The sequence below is a fragment of the Cricetulus griseus genome, chromosome 3 (genome assembly GCF_003668045.3).
Source record: "Cricetulus griseus strain 17A/GY chromosome 3, alternate assembly CriGri-PICRH-1.0, whole genome shotgun sequence".
Lineage (NCBI taxonomy): Eukaryota > Metazoa > Chordata > Mammalia > Rodentia > Cricetidae > Cricetulus > Cricetulus griseus.
Window position 1 is genome coordinate 117,887,149 of NC_048596.1, and position 19,292 is coordinate 117,906,440.

The 19,292-nt window shown below is 51.1% G+C and overlaps 1 protein-coding gene across 4 annotated transcripts; it reads left to right on the forward strand.

The window, feature by feature from the left end:
• Window positions 1-1,218: 1,218 nt before the first annotated feature.
• On the forward strand, window positions 1,219-19,222 carry Kif7 (kinesin family member 7). Of its 4 annotated transcripts, none has more exons than XM_027408200.2 (19): window positions 1,219-1,361; window positions 2,795-3,146; window positions 5,405-5,605; window positions 5,910-6,303; window positions 6,422-6,941; window positions 7,651-7,767; window positions 8,316-8,534; window positions 9,278-9,417; window positions 9,816-9,931; window positions 10,060-10,212; window positions 12,018-12,220; window positions 14,346-14,543; window positions 14,739-14,864; window positions 15,028-15,204; window positions 16,146-16,361; window positions 16,933-17,139; window positions 17,721-17,919; window positions 18,025-18,171; window positions 18,388-19,222. In XM_027408200.2, exons 2-19 carry the CDS (start codon window positions 2,819-2,821, stop codon window positions 18,753-18,755), a joined length of 4,029 nt encoding a protein of 1,342 aa, XP_027264001.1. In that variant the 5' UTR covers window positions 1,219-1,361; window positions 2,795-2,818; the 3' UTR covers window positions 18,756-19,222. The 4 variants fall into 4 exon arrangements, with proteins under 4 accessions (XP_027264001.1, XP_027264004.1, XP_027264005.1 ...); XM_027408203.2 differs by having other exon boundaries at window positions 10,063-10,212; XM_027408204.2 differs by having other exon boundaries at window positions 9,281-9,417.
• Window positions 19,223-19,292: the final 70 nt, after the last annotated feature.

The following is a 19,292-nucleotide window of genomic DNA, read 5'->3' on the forward strand; positions in this document are numbered from 1 at the left end:
AGCACTCCACACCACATGGTGATCCCTTTTTCTCTGGCTGTTTAGTTTCTGTAATGGCAGCATATCACCCGTGGAGGATTAGAGGAGTGGGTCCTTGGTACTGTTGCCCTTCACTCAACCATCTGGGGACCCCCTCCTCTCTCCTCTACTTATTGTGCCAATTAGGCACAACCTGGCCTTGTGGTTCTTGTCATTTCAGACTGTGTTTCTTCCTCTTGGGTCTGAGGGTTTTCTCATGTAGATCTGGGAGAGCTGGCAATTTCTGAAGCCTTTAATTATGCTGCCCTTCTATAACAGGCAATCTTCTGTGTGTGTGTGCTGCATTAAAATTTGCTGCTATATTAGAGTTTCCTTTAGTGTTGTTTTAAGTGATAAATGTGTATTCTGAGATGTTTGTGGTACTTGGGAGGGAAACCAAGGCCTCCCTCGTGCTAGGCAATGTCCTACTGCTCCCCTAGTCCGGTGTCCGGATTTTATATTTTTGTGTTTGTTTTGAATCTCACTCTGTAGCTCAAGCTGGCATTGAACTTCTCTGCCCTAGGAATCTCATAGAGTGCTGGGATTGCAGGTATGTGCCACCCTTCCTGGTTTGGATTAAAAATTCAATAATGAGCCAGGCGGTAGTGGCGCACGCCTTTATCCCGGCACTCGGGAGGCAGAGGCAGGTGGATCTCTGTGAGTTCGAGGCCAGCCTGGTCTCCAGAGCGAGTGCCAGGACAGGCTCCAAAGCAATACAGAGAAACCCTGTCTCGAAAACAAAAACAAAAACAAAAACAAAACAGCCAACAACAACAAAAAAAAATTCAGTAATGCGTGGTGTTTCCAGTGGGAACAATCCCTCAGAGGTCACCGAGATGGCCACACCTGTATCACCTCTCTCCAGGATAGTGTCCCTTGACAGAGGCTGTAAAATGCATTTTGATCTCAGAAATCCTAAAATGTGACAAAGTTAGCTGTAAAATTGAAGGAAGGTGGGCATTTGCTGTTGTTTTGTTTTTAATGAGAAGGGTGGCTTAATGCTGGGAGCAGAAAGTGGGTCTCTGGGTGAAGGACTGACGTCTGGTGTCGATTTCAGAGACAGATTTTCAGAGTGGAAGAGACGCCACTGGCTGCTTCTCCAGGCCCGCCCCCTCTGGCATAGGCCCGCCCCTCCCCCAGCGGAGGGCTCGCCCCGCCCTGTCTGCGGGCGGACTTGGAGGCGCCCAGCTAGCGCCTCCGCCCCCGAGCGCCAGGGCAGGCGGAGTTGAGGGTGAAGGGAGGGATGTTTGGGGGGCGGGGGTCCCGATGACGGCATCGGAGCGCGCCGCGCCGGGGCGCCGAGCTCGACCGTAGGTCCCAGGACAGTGCTCGCACCCAGGCAGGTGGGTGTGGGTCAGGAGTGGGTCGGGGGCCAGGCGGGGCGCGCCAGAGAGGCGCCTGAGCAGCGCCCCATCCGTGCTCCCCAGCCTGTCCGGAGCTCCTTCCTGGGCGGGCCTGGCCAGGAGCTGCTGCCTTCGAGGGTCCGTGTTTGTAATCACTTTTGCAAACTTTCCGGGAGGGCCTGTTCCCAGTGGCCGATCGCGCGGGTGGAGATGTCAGGACGCCTTTGAGGCTCGTGGCATTGATTGTGGGGATGGAGAAGCCAGGACTAAGCTCCAGAGTCTACCTGAGGTTTGGAGTGCCGCCAGGCAGTGTACCACTGTGTACCGGTACCTAACCCGGATCGAGTGAATGAGCGGTTATACGTGTGGAGAGGCTAAACAGTAAATACCAAAAACAACAAAGTGCAGTGTGGGGGACTGGGGACTGAGGAAGGAGGATGGAGATCGGAGAGTCATCACGGATTACTGGGTAGTGTTGTATCCTGTGCTGGGTGCTGGTGATGGAGTTCAAAACAGACAAAGAGGGTTCTTGCTTTCCATCTGGAAGGTGAATCTGGCTGTTGCATCTGTGTGGTCAGTGTCTGATGCGGGCAGCACAAAGAGCTGTCTGTGGTGGTGATGGGCACGGAGCAGAGCAGTGATGGCCCTGTGCAGAAGGTGGGCCCAGCCCAAGCATGGGTGGATCAAGACGCTTTGGTAACACAGAGGTTGCTGGCCTGAGAGGTGAGGAAAGGGTTGGTGTCCAGGAGATCGGGCACATGGGTTGTCTGTTCTAAGCCTCCTTTATTGTTGGAGGTGGGGTATAAAAAAGAGATTGTCATAACCACATTTTTGAAAGATGCCCCAGGCTGTAGGGTTGGAGAGGCAGGGAGACTGAGACTCAGTAGGCTGGCAAAAGTAATCCCTTTGGGATGTCAGTAGCAAGACTGGCTTTGGCAACAGGATGAGGCTGATAATCTTGAGAAATATTTAGGAGATGGAATTGGCAGAACTTAGGGATGGAAACTTGATTTTGAAGGATGTTGGCTTCTTTGCAGAAATGTCCAGGCATCAAGCAGTGTCAGTGATGGGCAATGGCAGAGACTGTATGAGGCCTGTTGGTATTAAGGGAAAGAGTTCTCTGGTGTTATGCCCTGTGTGTTGTTCTACATGAGTTCACAGGGGAAGGGATTGGCTGGAACACTAAACCCTGGGGTATCAAGTGGTGGGCTTTTTTCTTTTTCTTTCTTTCTTTTTTTCTTTCTTTCTTTTTCTTTCTTTTTTGCCAGTGGAGTATGTCAAGAGAAGTTACTAGGTAAAATGGTATCACGGTTTGTGTGGCAGTTGGGTACCAGGTTGGGCCGATGCTTTCAATTTTGAATACCCCTCCCACAATCTACCCAAGGTCTGCAGCTATGTGGTCTGGTCCTGATGACCTTTCCTCTTCTCTGCAGATCCAAGAGCTGCCCTCCTTCAACATGGGGCTGGAGGCCCAGAGGCTATCTGGAACTGAGGATGCCCCCGTGAGGGTAGCCCTTCGAGTTCGCCCACTGCTGCCTAAGGAGCTGCTGCATGGTCATCAGAGTTGCCTGCAGGTGGAGCCAGAGCATGGTCGAATCACCCTGGGGCGAGACCGCCACTTCGGCTTCCATGTGGTACTGGGAGAGGACACTGGACAGGAGGCTGTGTACCAGGCTTGCGTCCAGCCCCTTCTCGAGGCGTTCTTTGAGGGCTTCAACGCCACTGTCTTTGCCTATGGTCAGACAGGCTCCGGGAAGACGTATACCATGGGGGAGGCCAGTGTGGGTGAGTGACTTGTTGTACCCCTTTGACCACTTTGAGGGGCCTCAAGGTCTTCCTGAATGCCTGCCTGTACCTGTCTTCCCCCAGCCCCCAGGATGAAGTGCTGAGGAGGGAGTTACATTTCCTAGACAGAGATCGGGCTCTCTAGTGGGACCAGCAGTGTTAGCCAGCTGAGAAAGGCAGGAAGGGAGGGGGATGCTGAGGTGAATGGCTTTCTCAAGATGAGACATCATAGCAGAGGAAGGCCAGGCAAGTTGGTATGTCTCAGGATGCTACCAGGGGCTAGGAATCCGTATTCCAGTCGGAGCAGTTGAGATTGGAGCCTCTGCATCTAGGGAAGACTCTTTGGGCCAATTCCAATGGACAGGATTGCCCCCTTTTGAGTGACAGGAACCATTTTCCTTTGTCTTTTGTGTCAGGGTCTTGATGTATCCAATGCTGGTCTAGAATTCACTGCATAGTCTAGGCAGACCTCAAACTTTCCATTTCTGCCTCAATTTCCCAAGTGCTAGGAAATTATAGGCATGGCTACCATACCTGGCTCAAGCCTTTTTTTTTTTTTTTTTTTTTTTTTTTTTTAAGATTTCTTTTTATGGGGCTGGAGAGATGGCTCAGGGGTTAAGAGCACTGACTGCTCTTCCAGAGGACCTGGGTTCAATTCCCAGCACCCGCATAGGAATCAGCCACTATCTGTAACTCCAAGATCTGACGTCCTTTTACTCAGGCAAACAACAATGCACATAAAATAAAAATAAATTATAAAAAGATTTCTTTTTATGTGTATGAGTGTTTTGCCTGTATGTATGTATACTACATGTATGGTTGGTGTCTTTAGAGGCGAGAGCAGGGTATCAGATCCGCTGGATAGAATAATAGGTGGTTGTGAGCCACCATGTAGGTGCTGGAACCTGTGAAAGCAGTCAGTGGCCTTAATCCCTCTGCAACCTCTCCAGTTCCACATACTTTTTTTTTTTTTTTAACACTCATTTAATTCATGAGGGCTCCAACTCATGTGTTAGTCACCCTGTTTCCTTATATTTTCACAGTAGGGGTGATTATTTTAACACGTGAGTTTTGGGAAGACAAACAGGTCATAGCAATTACACCAGTGTAATTGTTTATTATGGAAATTTAAGAAAATGCAGAAAAATACATGCACAAAATAGCATGCTTGATATTTGCATCTCTGAGCATTCCAGTTTCTATGTAAAAATAATTATATTTTAAACATGAAATTTTTGTTTGTTTTTGTCATTCGAGACCATTCTCTGTATGGTCCTGGCTGTTCTGGACCAGGCTGGCCTCGAGCTCAAGGATCCACTTGTCCCTTCCCCCTAAGTATTGGGATCAATGGTGTGCACCACAATGCCCAGCTAAACATGACATTTTCTTTTCTATCCTGTTTTATTTTTTTAATAATATACCAGAGGGCTGAGGTTGTGTGTAGCTCACTATTAGAGTTGCTGTCATATTTGAGGCCATGACTTTGATCTTCAACACCTCATACACACACACACACATACACAAACACACACACACACTCAAGTGAATAATATTTAATGACAAATGTTCATGGTTTATGGTTTATGCAGTACTACACTCAGCAGCATCTGAATTTTCTGGCCATAAAATATTATTTTAGTTCCTGTAGTGATAAAAACTATATATATATATATACACTACAGGAACTAATATATATATATATATGTTGAACATTATTGTTAAATAGTTTTCAGTCCTGTGTGTGTGTTGCTGTGTATTGAACTTGGGGTCTCACATGTTAGGCAAGTGTCCTACCACTAAGCTACACCCCTAGTCTTTCAATCTCCTTTTTATTTAGTAACTTTCTGGCTTTCTGCTGTGACTATATTTAAGCAAACTTCCTATGGGATCTTAGAATGAACACTCTACTTCCTTGAAGCAAATGAAGAGGCCCTTTAGTTAGCTGTGCATGGGCCATGGTAGTGAGTTACCTGTCCCAGGGAGTAATCAAGCCCAGGGTATCTGATTATCCGTTGGGAATGTAGTAAAGGGGGTGCATCATGAAAGTGGTTGATGGAACCACGAGAGGTTGCTTGAGTTCCCTAATTCAGCTCAACCATCCTGGGGTACTGCCTAGCAGAGGCCGCCTCTCCTTCTTAGCCTCTGTCCTTGTCGTCTCCGTGCTACAGCCCCATTCTTAAGCTGATAATGGGGTGTGGGATTCTTGGGCCAGGTTTACCTGGGGGATTGCAGCAGGAGACTCTGTGGTGTCTCCCTAGCCTCCCTGCATGAAGATGAACAGGGCATCATCCCAAGGGCCATGGCTGAGGCCTTCAAGCTCATTGATGAGAACGACCTGCTGGACTGCCTGGTGCATGTGTCCTACCTGGAAGTGTATAAAGAAGAGTTCCGAGACCTGCTAGAAGTGGGCACTGCCAGCCGGGACATCCAGCTTCGGGAAGACGATCGGGGAAATGTTGGTGAGAAATCTTGGTAATCTTTTAGTGACTGGGAGTGAGGCCTGTGGCAAGGAAAGTCTCAGGTAGCTTTGTGTGTGGGGTGGCTTACCTGCCATGTAAGCCCTGGACCGGTTTGTTTCCTGTCTTCAGTGAGCTGAATATATGCTTCTATGTCTTGAGTGAGAAGCATCAAGGTAAATGTGGAAAAGCTGGGACCCTGGGCACGAGTGCTTCTAGGTGAGGAAGAACAGGTAGGAGCCCCGGACTGTTTCGCTAGTCTTTGGCAGTCTGTAGGGGAGCCGCTCACAGTCTTCTGTGTCCACAGTGCTGTGTGGGGTGAAAGAAGTGGACGTGGAAGGCCTGGACGAGGTGCTGAGCCTCCTGGAGATGGGCAACGCTGCGCGGCACACAGGCGCCACACACTTCAACCGTCTGTCCAGCCGCTCACACACGGTCTTCACTGTGACCCTAGAGCAGCGGGGACGGGCTCCTAGCCGCTTGCCTCGACCCGCCGCCGGCCACCTGCTGGTCTCCAAATTCCACTTCGTGGACCTGGCAGGCTCAGAGAGGGTTCTCAAGACCGGCAGCACCGGCGAACGGCTCAAGGAGAGCATCCAGATTAACAGCACCCTGCTGGCGCTGGGCAATGTCATCAGCGCTCTAGGGGACCCTCAGCGCCGAGGCACCCACATCCCCTACCGCGACTCCAAGATCACCCGGTGAGCTGACCCAGCTCGCTCGGCTGCGGTCTCGGAGCCCTTCAGGAAGGGTGGCTTTGTCCCAGGTGAGTGTTGACAAGAGCTAAGCCGCTGACGCTCACCGTCCCCTTGCCGGCAGGATCCTCAAAGACTCTCTGGGAGGGAATGCCAAGACGGTGATGATCGCCTGCGTCAGCCCCTCCTCCTCTGACTTCGATGAAACTCTCAACACCCTCAACTACGCCAGCCGTGCCCAGAACATCCGCAATCGCGCCACAGTCAACTGGCGGCCGGAGGCCGAGCGCGCCCCCGAAGAGCAGGCGGCGGGCGCGCGCGGGCCGCCGCGACACCGCTCGGAGACGCGCATCATCCACCGCGGCCGGCGCGCGCCCGGCCCGGCAGTGGGCTCCACCGTAGCGGCTGCCGGCCTGGGAGCCGAGTGCGCGCGCTGCCGCGCCCGCACCAGCGCCGCCTACAGCCTCCTGCGAGAACTGCAGGCAGAGCCGGGGCTGCCTGGCGGTGCTGCGCGCAAGGTGCGGGACTGGCTGTGCGCGGTGGAGGGCGAGCGCAGCACCCTGAGCTCTGCCTCCGGGCCTGACAGTGGCATCGAGAGCGCTCCAGCGGAGGACCACACAGCGCAGGGGAACAGCGGGAGAAAGGTGGCTCTGGGGTGGGCCCGGGGTAGTGATCGAGGGAAGAGGGGCTTAGGCAGGCAGTCATGTCTGTTAACAGTATATTCAGGGTTCATTGTCACTTCTGGTGATTAAGTCACTTCTTTAACTTCATTTAGCCTCCGGATCTGTTTGTTTGTTTGTTTGTTTGTTTGTTTGTTTTTCCGAGACAGGGTTTCTCTGTGTTGCTTTGGAGCCTGTCCTGGCACTCGCTCTGGAGACCAGGCTGGCCTCGAACTCACAGAGATCCGCCTGCCTCTGCCTCCCGAGTGCTGGGATTAAAGGCGTGTGCCACCAACGCCCGGCTTGACCGAGGTTTCTTAATAATAATATGACATGAATAAGAATGTAATCTGTGACAATAGTGACCACATCTTTAATTCCAACCCCATGAAGAAGGAAACATGATGATCATAAGTTCCAGGCTATCCTGGGCTACATAGCAACACCCTAACTCAAAACTAAAGAATATTAATAATAAGTGAAATGTAAAACCTTATTAATAATAATGGAGAATGGTGCAAATGGCTTGCAGAAAGAACCTAAGGCTAGATGGGGCCAGGAGCACCCATTGCAAGGCAGATCTTGGAACAAAGTGGAGAGTAGGACTGGGTAAGCTGGCGGTAGGCAAAGGAAGAGTTAGGGTGACCTAGGCCTTACCAGCCCCACCCCTAAAGCAGTTTCACTTGCTCTGTAGGGGGATGAGGGGGCCCAGCAGCTGATGACCCTGCAGAGCCAAGTGGCCCGGTTAGAGGAGGAGAATCGAGACTTTCTGGCAGCTTTGGAGGATGCCATGGAGCAGTACAAACTGCAGGTAGGATGCCCCTTCTGCAGATCAGGAAGGCTTTCGGGAGGAGGGAGAAAGAGTTTCCCAGAATGGAAGGGAGTTTGTCTGAATGGAGAACTCAGACAAAGGTAGCTGGTGAAGGGATATGGAGAGATGTGGGGTGCCCAGCTTTAATAGAAGGTGAGGTACAGAACAGTGAAGGGAGTGCACGGCCAGCCATGCCTGGTATTCCAACCTTGCATGAGTGATCAGAGTTGCCTTCTGAGGGCAGCAGGATGGTCTGGGAGTCTGATGACTGGGTCAGCATTATGCTGGGCTCTCTGGTGTTGGGGGTAAGGCATTTAAGCGAGGGAATGTGATGAGCATTGCACAGCATAGGATGAGAGCTTAAGTCAGAACCAGTGTACTGAGTTATTCAGATCCAGATAGGGTCAGTGGTACTCAGACTTCTCAGTGTCATCCCAGAAGATGAGATGTTCTGATTCATTTTTCAGTTTCTTATACTTATTCTGGTCAGCAAACATCCCTGTCCTTGGCATCTATGTCCCCATCAGTGCCTGGTCTGTGTCTTGCAGAGTGACCGCCTGCGAGAACAGCAGGAAGAGATGGTGGAACTTCGGCTTCGGCTAGAGCTGGCACGGCCTGGCTGGGGAGCACCGGGGCTCCTGCAGGGTTTGCCTCCTGGGTCCTTTGTGCCGAGACCTCACACAGCTCCCCTGGGAGGTGTCCACACTAACATGCTGGGCATGGTGCCCCCCACATGTCTTCCTGGAGAAGAAGTTAGCTCCGAGCAGGTGAGGAGGTGGCAAAGCTTGGCGCAGGGCCAGGGCAACACTAGGACATGTGTCCCTTATCTCCATGGGACCATCTGTGAGTTACAAAATTCCTATTCCAAGTGTCCCTACAGAAAGGGCCAGAATATGAGAGACTGTGGAGCCTCTCAAAAGTGACCAGGGCCAGTGAGCATCTTGAGACAGTTGGAGATTGCTTGGGGTGAGGATACTGGCAATGACAAGGTGGCACCTTTGTTCACCTGAGGATGGGGCTCTTAACATACCTCCTGTGGGTGGCTATCTGCAGGCTCACTCCTCCACAAGTTCTGCTGTCTCCCCAAGGCTTGTTTGCAGCTTGGGGTCTTTTTAGACAAAGTTGAATCCTGTGCTGCTTCAGAATTCCAGGTCATCTCAGCTCTGCAGTTGCAGAGGGCTTGGGTTGTGTGGGAGTATGTCATGCACCCACCATTTCGGCAGGGTGTTTGTAGTGAGGATAGACTTAGGTTCGTATGAGCTGTCTACTAGAAAGGGCAGATTGTAACCCAAGGAGAGCCAGATGCCAGGGGATCATTACATCCCTCCTTGTGGGAGAGAATACTTACCAGGTGTCCCCAGACAGATCTTGAGGTTGAAGACTGGGTGGAGGAAGTTGAGGAGAGGAGGGTGTGCACAGCAGAGCACACCCCAGTAAGAGCCTTGGGAGGGAAATGACTCAGAGGATGCCCTGCAAATATTCTCATCCCGAGCCCCTAATTCTCCCCTAGCAGGTGACAAATGGCATGGAAGTCAAGGCGGAGGTGCTGGCCCAAGTGGACAAGTTGGGAAGTAGCTCTTCCACTACCTCAGAGGAGGAAGGGGAGGAAGAGGAAGAGGAGCCACCCAGGAGGACTTTATACCTTCGCAGGTGAGGGAGACCCAGCGTGTGGACTTACAGGATCAGCCCAGGGCTGCTCCAGGCTGTAGGAGACGCCTGGTCATTCTCCTAGCAGTACTGTGAAGGCCTGTCACATGACAAAAGGCACTTGCCTGTCTCATGCTCACTAGCTGTTGGGGAACTGGGACCTCTGATTGAGGTTTCACTGGGGTGCCTATGATAGGAAGTGCCCAGGCCTCCTGCTGCTCAGTTTCCAAGGTGATCCTTGGTACCTACAGCTTCTTGGCATCTTCTAAGCTCTGCCCCTGGCTTCAGGCTTCTGTCCCGTCCTTATCCTATGGGTTGGTGGGTCCAGAGGACTCTCTTCCCTCCAGGCTTAAGAGGCCAGGAACTGGGAAGTGGTAGGAACTCCTGCTTCTGCCTTCCAGAAATGGGATCAGCAACTGGAGCCAGAGGGCAGGGGTTCGTCCAGGGAGCCCACCTGACAGGAAGGGCCCAGAGGTGTGCCTAGAAGAGTCAGCTGCTGCCACTCCAGCACCACAAGGTAAGCTAGGTGGAGAGCAGAGGGGCTCCTCTTCCCTTCTCTACTCACCCAGGGGGCCCCTCCACTCCACTCCTCTGCCTCCTGCACTCTCAGTCAGGGTGCTAACCCTAACAGTCTGCATGTCATAGCAGTTGGTGGCAGCAAGGTCCCAGTTCAGACCCGCCAGGCCCCTGCTGCCATGGCCTCTGAGTGGCGACTGGCTCAGGCCCAGCAGAAGATCCGGGAACTGGCCATCAATATCCGAATGAAGGAGGAGCTCATTGGTGAGCTGGTCCGCACAGGTGAGTGGTGGGCTCCCACTCACTCGGCATTCTTCTTATGCTACTTTGGAGAGGGTTCAGCAGTGTCCCGTTTAGCAGCACAGGCCTCAGAGCCTAGGTCTGAGTCCTAGCTCAGCCTCTTCTAGCTGTGTGGCCTTGAGCAGGTTTTCTCTTGTCTGGAGGGAATGATGCTTGTACCCATTTTGTCGAATGGCTATGAAAGTGAAGTGAATTCATGCTGCTGGTGTGCTTTTAATAGCCCTCAGTAAAAAGAGCTTCTCATTTACTGACTTGCTATGTTGCAGGTGCTGGGACCAGTAACTCTTGGTCCTGCTCACACAGTGTAAATGAGAACCCACTATCCCCAGATTGTGCCACGTCTGATACTGGTGATGAGGGGAGTTACCGGGAACAATTCTAAGTGGCGGCCATTTGATAGTTTAAAAATTTTTTTAAATACATTTTTATTTGTTCCCCACCGTGTGTGTGTGTGTGTGTATGTGTGTGTATGTGTGTATAGGTCAGAGGGTAACTTACAGGAATCAGTTTTCTCCTTCTACCATGTGGCCTGGGGATCAGACTTAGGTTATTAGGCTTTGTGGTAGACATGTTTATTAAAAGCATATGCCACTACTGTTTGGGTCTGAATGTCTTTAATAGTTGTGAATTTATTATAAATTCATTTTTCTTTTTCAAGACAGGGTTTCTCTGTGTAACTTTGTAGACCAGGCTGGCCTTGAACTCACAGAGATCCGCCTGCCTCTGCCTCCCAAGTGCTGGGACTAAAGGCATGCGCCGCCACCGCCCAGCTATAAATTCATTTTTCAAACTTTCAAATAGATGGTTAAGAAGAAAGAACAGTACAGAGGTCATTATCCAGAATTAGCAGTCACTGAGCGCTCCCACCTTGACCTCTGTGCCCATTTCTTTGCTGATAGATTTTGAAGCAAATCCCAGCTACTGTGTCTTTTTGTTTTCTGCTTAGAATCTCTCAAAACAAAACAAAAAAACCAACCAAACTTGGACCATTTCCTGTCTAAGCACCATGCCATGCCCTTGCCGTTTCCTTGATTTTGTTTGTTTTGAGATGGTGTCATGTAGCCTAGCCTGACCTTAAAGGTTCTGTGTGGCCAACACTGGCCTTGAACTCTTGATCCTGTCTCCACTTCCTAAGTGCTGGGATTAACAGGCACGTATTGGTGAAACTACAGGCTCTTCTCCACATGTTAGTACCCAGAGCCTAGGCACTGTTCCATGATGGCCCAACAGTGTTGTTTAGCTTGAGTCAGCCTCCCATACCTGGGCCCTGTGCATGCTCAGTGGCTTCAAAGGCTTCTGAGGTCTCTTTTCTCTCAGTTCTTGAGTCATCCTGCCAGGGTTTGTCTGTTCACTCCCTGCAGTGGTGTTTTCCCTCTGCCCTTCATATTTCTTGCAGTTGAAGCTAGAGATATATGCAGGTTCAGAATATATATTGGTTTTTGTCATGTGTTAGGTAAAGATAAAACTGGCCAATTGTGGTCACTCCTGTGGGTAAAACTCATTTAAAAAATGAGTAGGGGGCTAGGAGTGGTGGTGCATGTATTTAATCCCAGCACTCAGGAGGCAGAAGCAGGCAGATCTCTGCGTTCAAGGCTAGACTGGTCCACATCATGAGTTCTGGCCAACCAGGACTAGAAGCAGGGTCGGGTGATGGGGTGATTGAGTGAGTGGATTAAAGAAACGAAGATGGTGTGAGGGCTTGAAGAAACCCATGTAGTGTTCCAGCCTGGGAAACAAAACTCTGGGAAGGGGTCTGCCTATGCCACTTTGGACCCACATTCTTCCAGGGAAGGCGGCCCAGGCCCTGAACCGCCAGCACAGCCAGCGCATCCGGGAGCTGGAGCAGGAGGCTGAGCGTGTGAGGGCAGAGTTGTACGAAGGGCAGAGGCAGCTTCGTGAACTGGAGGGCAGGGAGCCCCAGGATGCCAGCGAGCGGTCCAGGCTTCAGGAATTCCGCAAGAGAGTGGCTGCAGCTCAAAGCCAGGTGCAGGTCAGTGTTGGGGTTCCCCAGTTGGGGTCTCTGGGAACAGGATTATGGGCCTGGAATCTGTATGTACTCAGAACCTCCCGTTCAGCCCCCGATAATGGCAGTCACTCCTCCTGGCCTCTAGGCTGGTGTCATATGTAAGCTTGAATCAGCGAAGCTTCAGTACCACAGGAATAGAGAGGTGGTTGCTGCCTGCCAACCTTGAAACAGCAGACATCTAAGGAAAATTTCCTTCAGCTCACAGCACTTCCATCCATCACGCATGCATCCACAATCCCAGCTTTCTCTTCACTTAGCTTCCATCCCACCGTCTTTCCTATTTGTCAGTGTAGGTGTCCATCTGACTCTCATTAATTTAGCTTGCTTGCTTTTTTCTGGGAAGGAAAACCTAAGGCCTTGAGTATAATAGAAAGTGCCAACACTGAGCACCATCCCCAAGGCCTAGTTTAGCCTTCTATCAGACGATTGTTCGTGTCCCTGCGTGGGCCCATCCTCCATCCCCTTGAGCAGTTCATATTCATCTGCTTGTGCTGTTAGAGCAGGATTCCACTGCTGGGAGGGCCGTTGTGCAGCAGTGCTTCAGCCTCTCACACTGGAGGCTGGATATCCAAACTCAAGGCTTCCACAGGTCTAGCTTGTCCTGAGGCCTCCTGAGGCTTGTGGATGGCTGTCCTTCTGTCTGTCTGTGTGTCCGCCTTTCCTGTGCACCTGCATTCTCAGTGTCTCTCCTTTTATAAGATGCCTGTATGCTAGGTTAGGGTCACCCTCAGGCCTTCATTTATGTGTAATAGCTTCATTAAAGGCCATCCCATTTCTAAATGCGGTCACACTTAGAGTGTGGGGAAGACAGTTCAGCCTGCAGCCCTGTCCATCCTAGCCTTTATCTTCAGATGATCCCAGCTGCCTCTCCACCTACCCATCTGCCCCTCTATTCACCCCCCTCCTTTCTTCCTTTCGCAGTTCCAGCCCAAGAGATGATCTGGTAGAATGGGTGAGAATTTGGGCTCTGGAACCTGACTGGCTTTAAAACCCGGTTCTGGGGCTGGAGAGATGGCTCAGGGATTAAGAGTACTGCCCGTTCTTCCAGAGGTCCTGAGTTCAATTCTCAGTAACCACATGGTGGATCACAACCATCTATAATGTAGTCTGGTGCCCTCTTCTGCAGAACACTGTATACATAATAAATAAATAAATCTTAAAAACAAACAAACAAACAAAACACAAAAAACCTGGTTCTGTCTTTGTTTTTCGAGATGGGGTTTCTCTGTGTTGCCCTACCTGTCTTGGAATTCCATTTGTAGAATTCCAGGCTGGCCTCCAACTTACAGAGATCCACCTGCCTCTGCCTCCCAAGTGCTGGTATTAAAGGTGTGTGGAACCATGCCTGGCTTTTTTTTTTTTCCTCTTCCTTAAGACTTACTTATTTTTATGTGTATGAGTGTTTTGCCTGAATGAATATCTGTGCAATGCATGTGTGCTTGTACCTGTGGAAGCCAGAAGAGTGCATTAATTCTCTGGAACTAGAGTTATTGACGGTTGTGAGCACATGTAGGTGCTGGGAACCCAACCCTGTGCTCTTAACCACTGATCCAAGTCTCCAGCCCCTAGCTGTGGGTTCTTGATCAACTTCCTAACCTCTTAGTGCCTGCTTCCTTATTTATTGTATGTGTGTGTATATATATAAGTGTGCCAGTGTGTGTGTATATGTTTAAGTGTGCCACAGTGTGTGTGTGTATGTGTGTGTATAGTTCACAGAACACCTTTTGGTGCTGGTTCTCTCCTTCCACTATGTGGGTACCAAGGCTCAAACTTAAATCAGTCATTGGGGCTTGGCAGCAAGCACTTTTCACCCACTGAATCATTTTGCCAGTCCAGTAGGCAGACTTTCCCATACCTTTGTTAGATCAGTTACTATGTGCAGAGTATCTAGCATAACTCACCCAAAGAATAGTAAAAGTTGTAGCTACTGTCACTAGTATTCTGTTGTCAGTAGTCTACCATCCACCTACGTTTTCCCCTTTCCTTGTGTCCTTCTGTTCACCCACCTGTTCGTCCTGCCCTCCCTTGGTAAGTGCCAAGCACTGTGCCACCCTCCTTATAAGCCCCATGACTGCTGTGTGGGTCCCAGGTACTGAAGGAGAAGAAGCAGGCAACAGAGCGGCTAGTGTCACTGTCGGCTCAAAGTGAGACACGGCTGCAGGAGCTGGAGAGAAACGTGCAGCTCATGCGGCGACAGCAGGGGCAGCTGCAGAGGCGGCTCCGAGAGGAAACAGAGCAGAAGCGGCGCCTGGAGACAGAGATGAACAAACGGCAGCATCGGGTCAAGGTCAGGCTCTGGCTGACCCGGTGAGGGGTCTGTCTAATTCCTGCTACTCACAGCTACATGATCTTAGAAGCAGGTTCCTGTGGGTTCTCCAGAATGGTTTGTCCTCTGAGCTTATAGGAAACTCGAGGCTATGGGCACATGTCATGGCCTTCTCTCCACCACACTCCTCCCCTCTCACTGGGCTTCCTCCTACAGGAACTGGAACTGAAGCATGAGCAACAGCAGAAGATCCTGAAAATCAAGACGGAAGAGATTGCAGCCTTCCAGAGGAAGAGGCGCAGTGGCAGCAATGGCTCTGTGGTCAGCCTGGAGCAACAGCAGGTTTGGCTGGGCTGAGCTTATGTCCCATGAGACTGGCAGCTGTTCATTGCTAGGGTCCACAGGAGATTTGCTATGGGATCTGCTGCTCTCTCCATGGGACCTTTTGTAATGGCTCTAGTTAGAGGCAGGTACTGAGATCCCTGTCTCCCCTACAACCCCTCAGAAGATTGAGGAGCAGAAGAAGTGGCTGGACCAGGAGATGGAGAAGGTGCTGCAGCAGCGGCGGGCGCTGGAGGAGTTAGGACAAGAGCTCCACAAACGGGAGGTCATCCTGGCCAAGAAGGAGGCCCTGATACAGGAGAAGACAGGGCTAGAGAGCAAGCGCCTGAGGTCCAGCCAGGTGAGCCCCCACCACAAGATTCCTGGCCAGGTGAGGCCCTGCAAGGCAGTACGTAGGTAGGTGAGGTTCTTTGATGTTCTTGGCAGGTGAGACAGGGGAAGCTATGCCCTCTGGGCTGTATCCTATGGGTTTTCAAGAACCCAAAGGCTTTAGACGGTTTAGACTGTTACAGGAACTAATGTATGAGACATTGGTATCCACCCCAAAGTCCATTTCACACTTTGCAAACACCACTTTGGGATCCACATGGACAAAATGAGGAACAGGTGTAGAAAGTGGTATGGCCTACTAAATCCCAGCTTTGGGGGAGATAGGCTATGAATCCACCTGTGTCTGGCATGATTACCTCCTCTTTAAAAGGAAGCCCAGCTGCTGAGCCACCTCATTTTTCTGTCAGATGGGATCAGAATGTGGCCAAGAAAATTTAGTGGGACTGTGTCACACCCAAACCTAGGACTGTTCTAATCTGGGTGCTTGGATCAAAGCCAGATTCCTGAAGGGTAGTAGACATTCAGACCGGGGTTCCTGTCGCTGTCATCATGGAACACAGCAATCTGAAAGGCCTAGAGGTCATTAGGTGATCTACAATATCCTTTGGACACAGGCACTCTTGCTTCCTTCTACACAAGCATCCAGGAAGGGCCAGTTTCTCATAGTCCCACCTCTCCAGCCAAGTCTCCTCACTGGCAGCCTCCTGCACACCAGCTTCTTGACATTAGAGCCTTTTCTCTCTGCTTGCGCAGTCCTCCTCTGGGTCATCTCTTCCTCAGATGTTCTGGTCCTTTAAAGGGCGCTGATCCCTGAGCAAACATCTGGGTTACAGGTAGGCCAGGGAAAGACCCACATCCTCCTTAGCATCCATTGAGCCAGCTGGGCCCTTTCTCTGTCCTCTGTGAGGACAGTGCCTATTCCTTCTCTGATCACTGGTGGTGCTGCCTCAGGCCCTAAATGAGGACATCGTGCGCGTGTCCAGCCGTCTAGAACACTTGGAGAAGGAGCTATCTGAGAAGAGCGGGCAGCTGCGGCAAGGCAGTGCCCAGAACCAGCAGCAGATCCGCGGGGAGATAGACACCCTGCGCCAGGAGAAGGACTCACTGCTGAAGCAACGCCTAGAGATTGATAGCAAGCTGCGGCAAGGAAGCCTGCTGTCACCTGAGGTATGGCCACTGGGTGGCCACCCAGCTCTGTCCCTATGCTTCAGCTCTATGATCCATTCCTTGTCCACCTGTCTTTCTGCCATCCTCTGTTCCCTGCTCTGGCTGTGTCAGTGCTGGTCTTGCTGCTTTAGGAGAAAAGTGCCCTCATGTGTGTTAAGCCTCGAAAGGTAGAGTGAGCTGCCCCCTTGATGGATGTGAGACCCTATGGACTTCTCACCTCCCTTTCAGTGGAACTAGACACCTGCACTGTGCTGTATATACAGCGTTCTTCCTTTGAACAGAGAAAGCCCACACTGCGTAAGCTTGCCCCTGCTTGTCTGGGGTCTTACGTAGTCCAGGCTTAGCTCTCTGGAGCTCACCAAACTTATCCTGAAAGGGGTTACGCACTTGAGAACACAACATTGCACACTTTCAATAGTGTCCCTATTGCTGCTGCAGTGCGGGGCACTTTTGATATGTTCAAGACATTCTTAGGTCGGGGGACACTGAAGGCTCAGTTGTGTCTGTGTGTTGGCTGTTGTCTGCCCAGGACTCTGATACTCTTCCTCCATGCATGCACCTGTTCCCACAGGAGGAGAGGACACTGTTCCAGCTGGATGAAGCCATCGAGGCCCTGGATGCTGCCATTGAGTACAAGAATGAGGCTATCACATGCCGCCAGCGGGTGCTACGGGCTTCGGCCTCCTTGCTGTCCCAGTGTGAGATGAATCTCATGGCCAAGCTCAGCTACCTCTCTTCCTCAGAGACCAGAGCCCTGCTGTGCAAGTATTTTGACAAGGTGAATTACCAACACAAACCCCTTGGGTCTGCTTCCTCTAGCTTGTTGCAGGAGGTTCTGCTGGCAACTCCAAGAAGTTTGTCCCTTCCTCCCAGATGAGGGGACAGGGTCAGGGTCATCTTTACTCTCCAGTCTCTTTGAAACTATCTTAGTGAAGCCCAAGACTCAGTCTCCTCTCCTTCTGTTCTGAAGGCCTTGGTCTATATTAAAGGGATTTTAAGAGGGACTGTTTTTTCCCCCCTAGGGATATATCTTGAGGTATTTTTGGTTGGCATTTGGGGTGGGTGGAGGAGGCCAGAGATGTTGCTAAATGTTGCATAATAGGCAGTCCCTAATGCCTTATTCTTTGAGAAATCCTGGTCTGGATGCAATTGCACAGTTCCACTGTCTAGCAGCTCAGTACTGTTTGGTGGGGAAAGGTCTGTGGTAAGTTCTACCTGGAGAGCTAGCTCTGATTGTTGGGAGTTCACTGTCTAAAGCACTGTATAATGAGTAGGAAAGACCTGGTGATTTCCTTGTGACCACGTTTACCAACTGGTTGAGGATTACTTTGGTGGCTGAGCCTGGCTGGTCTTGGGCAGGTGGTGACACTCCGAGAGGAGCAACACCAGCAACAGATTGCCTTCTCGGAGCTTGAAATGCAGTTGGAGGAGCAGCAGCGGCTGGTGTACTGGCTGGAGGTGGCGCTGGAACGGCAGCGCCTGGAGATGGACCGCCAGCTAACCTTGCAGCAGAAAGAACATGAGCAGAATGTGCAGCTGCTCCTCCAGCAGGGTCGAGGTGAGGCCTGGGCGATGCTGGTGCTCTACCCATAACCTGACTGCCTCAGAGCCAAGGTGCCCTGCCCACAGCCCCTCACTAATGAATTCTGTCTTTCCACATCAGACCACCTTGGTGAGGGCTTAGCAGACAGCAAGAGGCAATATGAGGCCCGGATTCAAGCTCTGGAGAAGGAACTGGGCCGACACATGTGGATAAACCAGGAGCTGAAACAGAAGCTCAGTGCAGGAAATACAGCAGGCCAGAGCCGGGGTAAACACTGGTGCCCAGTTTGAGTGTGCCCCACTGGGAAGTCAAACCTCAAACTCCTACATAGCCAAAGGGCCTACAGGCCTGTGCCGCCACACCCACTTGTCTCGTGTGCTTCTCTCAGCTCATTTCAAGTTGCTCCTTTAGGGGCATTGGGAAGCTGGGTGTGGGGACTTTTGGTCTACCTCCATGTCTGACAAAGATGCTGTTCTGTGACAGGTGGTGAGAGGAGAAGCCTCTGCCAGGAAAACAGACAAGGGCTTGGAAACGAAGATGGGCTCCACCCAGCAGCTCCTGAAGCTCTCTGGCAGTCCTCCCTTTTGGAGGGGGCACCCCGTGCCTGGGATGAGACTCGGGACTTGGTCCATGCCCCACTACCCCTGACATGGAAACGCTCGAGCTTGTGCAGTGAGCAGAGCTCCTCTGAGGAGCTGAGGGCCCGGGAAACAACCGAGCCCTCAGGAGGGCGGGTGCCACCTGTGGGTGAATTGGGCCTCTCCTGGAACTTTGGACCTTTGCCTAAGCCCCGGTGGGAACCCCGAAGAACCAGCCCGTGGATGATCGATGTCAGGAAAAACCCTTTGTAGGCCTTGGCCAGGCCCTGCCTCTGATTCCAGTCCTGCTGAGAGGAGAGGCTGCCTGTTTTGCATCTGTGAAGGACAGCCCTTACCTCACACTGTAAATCCAGAGTTTCATCTTTACATTAATTGGAGTCAGCAAATTTGGGACACAGCCCGAAAGAACTGGACACTTTTCCACTGTGATACTGGGGATCAACCCTAGGACCTTGTGCATAAAATCCTCAGCAGCCTTAAAAAAAAAAAAAAAAAAAAAAAGGCAAATTCCTACTGCCCTCTTCCTTTACGCTGTAGTATCTGACAGTAACCTTTTTTTGTGAGGCAAATCTGGAGATCATCCAAGACTTGTCACAAAATGGTCAGTGGCAACAGGATTAAGGCTTCAGTGGTCTTATGTAGATTAGGGAACTAGTAAAGTTATTAACATTTCTAGAAAAATGTAAAATATCATTTAATAATAAACAGGAATAATCTCATATGGTTTACATCCTAAATGTGTCCCTAAGGACTCCTGAAGGCTGGTCCTCCGCTGAGGACCCTATCGGA